This window comes from Montipora foliosa, chromosome 1, assembly GCF_036669935.1.
Source record: "Montipora foliosa isolate CH-2021 chromosome 1, ASM3666993v2, whole genome shotgun sequence".
NCBI lineage: Eukaryota > Metazoa > Cnidaria > Anthozoa > Scleractinia > Acroporidae > Montipora > Montipora foliosa.
Genome location: NC_090869.1, coordinates 6,929,836 through 6,932,335, shown reverse-complemented (window position 1 = coordinate 6,932,335; position 2,500 = coordinate 6,929,836). Strand labels below are relative to the sequence as shown.

The following is a 2,500-nucleotide window of genomic DNA, read 5'->3' as shown; positions in this document are numbered from 1 at the left end:
AAGGATAGGAAAGGAAAGGAACTTTATTTAAGTGTCTAGTCATTCTAGTGCTGGAGCACTAATTGGGGACACTATAAACTGAAATTAACAATTAACACAAATCAAGTCAAATGTTGGCTTTTGACGAGAGGGGAAACCGGAGTACCCGGAGAAAAACCTCTCGGTGCAGAGTAGACAACCAACAAACTCAACCCACATATGACGGCGGATCTGGAAATCAAACCCGGGCCACATTGGTGGGAGGCGAGTGCTCTCACCACTATACCATCCCTGCACCCCCAAAACACGTTACTGACTTGCCGTGTTCTCGCTTTGTCTTCCCACCGACTGAAAGATATAGCCGTCAGTTGACTCCAGTTCAGAGCGTAATTTTTCATGTTTCGGTTTCTTTCAGGCTTCAGAAAGGTTTGCCTTTTATGATGTGAGTGTAGACTGGGACGGACTGACTGTTAGAGTGGAGACATCTTCGCAGTGAACTTCTCCGACGCCTATTATTATTATTTTTTGTTTTAATCATTCAAAATTCTACGCAAGGTTTGGGCAGAGTAATGATTATCTTCTGTAGCTCCCAGTTTTGGCTGTTTTTTTGCTGGAGTGGACCATTAAATAGGAAAATTCCAATTAAAATAAAGAAGTGTCTTTTAAATTAAGGCTTAAAAAGGTGGGTCACTTACTGTTTTGTTAACATAGTTTTGACGTCCAAAGGAAAAAAAGATTTGTTTTTTTTATCATAGTATCACTTTAATGTCCAAGACATTAAAGCTATCTGGTCACAGGATTAAATCTCACGTCATTTTCTCCTCGATCAGCTCTCTCAAGATTTTAAAGTTATTAATGGCGGACCATTAAATGGGGAAATGCCAGTTAAAATAAACAAGTGTGTTTTTTTTTTAAATTCATTAAGGCTTAAAACGTGGGTCACTGAAGCAGATATAAAATGAAGAGCATTTTACATGTACTGTTCTTGTTCATACAGTATACTCTGTCTGTTACAGTTCTGTACATGTAAAATGTTCTTCATTTTATCTGCTTCAGCAAACGACTGTTAAAAAAATTAAATTTAGATGACAATGAGCTTACTCTTGTAGTTTTTTCAGTATTTTAAAATACATGTAACTACGATGAATTGTTTATTCGAAAAATACCAACGTTTGTTAGTTCACGTTAATGATTGACCATTTCAATTAAAATGATCTTATGAAGGTGGAATTGATTCTGCGTCTCTATGCAAATTGCATTATTGTATGTCTCTAATACGCCATTGATCCTCATACTATGCAATTGATTTTGTATTGGTGTTAGTGATTAACCATTGCGCGAGATTGAAAGTATATTTGTTACCTGTGATTGTCCAAAGGTGCAATTGTTCATCCGTTGATGCTATTGGCAGGCTTCGGACGGTTTAGCAGCAGCTTGCAGAGCCAGAAATCAAAACAAAAAAGGCTAAAAGAAGGTTATTTCAGGTATTATATATTATCTAAAGTCATCCATTAATCTGGGGTTAGCGTTAATCGGCTTTTTGAGCAACCGGGCCCTGATGTAATAAGCAATTTTGTCAATATCGAGTTTTATCGTTCGGTAGCCGTAATTTGCACAATTTTTCCTTAACAATTCTGGAATGAAAGGGCTGGAGTCATTAAAACTAAAAGAATAATTCAGTTTTGTTGGTATCTTCAATATCCATTTTAACAATAATAATAATAATAATAATAATAATAATAATAATAATAATAATAATAATTGTCTCGGCTAATCGCCGTCGCAAGTACAGCAACTAGGCAGCTCAACAAGGTCGAACCGAAAGCATACAAAGGCGCCTCTTGCAGCCGCTATACGATCCATGTGTGACCTTGGAGCACAGCTTACAGCCAAGCTGGAATCAGCTGTATGTTGGTTTTTGCTGAGGGGGAAAACCGGAGAACCCGGAGAAAAACCCTCGAAGCAAAGAAGAGAAGCAACACAAACTCAACCCACTTATGGCGTCGGGTCCGGTAATCGAACCTGGGCCACATTGGTGGGAGGCGAGTGCTCTCACCACTGCGCCATCCTTGCTTATTGCATGTAGATGACTTTAGATAACATATAATACCTAAAATAACCTTTTTTTAGCCTTTTTTGCGTCCCAGTATGCTGCAAAATGTGTCTCCGAGGGTCCACAATTTTAAAAAATGTCTGGGGATTAGGGGACTGAAACTCAACGAAACCTGGTCGAAAGTATAATCTATCTCGTACAGTTGTTTTTCATATGTTCACTCTTGTCTGAATCCAGTTTGTACCGAGTTTATATTTTCCGTACATATTTGTCATTTCGGGAAGTTGTTTAAGTGGGTAGGTGTTGTTTTGTTTAAAAACGTTTGCAGCAATTTCAACTTGCCGCGATTATTTTTAAAGAAGCAGTGTGACCTTTGGAAAAATTCTCTAGAGAGAACGTTTTAGGACAGTACACTGGAAACGGTTTTAAGATCATAAAAAATCTCGGCTGATTCTGATCGTTAGATTC

At 38.0% G+C, this 2,500-nt stretch overlaps 1 protein-coding gene across 2 annotated transcripts in view; it reads left to right on the top strand.

The window, feature by feature from the left end:
• LOC138012415 (L-fucose kinase-like) overlaps positions 1-1,209 on the top strand; it is a 64,663-nt gene extending 63,454 nt beyond the window's left edge. For both annotated transcript variants that reach the window (XM_068859278.1, XM_068859210.1), the window contains one exon: positions 395-1,209. In XM_068859278.1, the coding sequence (XP_068715379.1) occupies positions 395-475 (81 nt within the window). In that variant the 3' untranslated portion in view covers positions 476-1,209. The remainder of the gene's footprint in view (positions 1-394) is intronic.
• Positions 1,210-2,500: the final 1,291 nt, after the last annotated feature.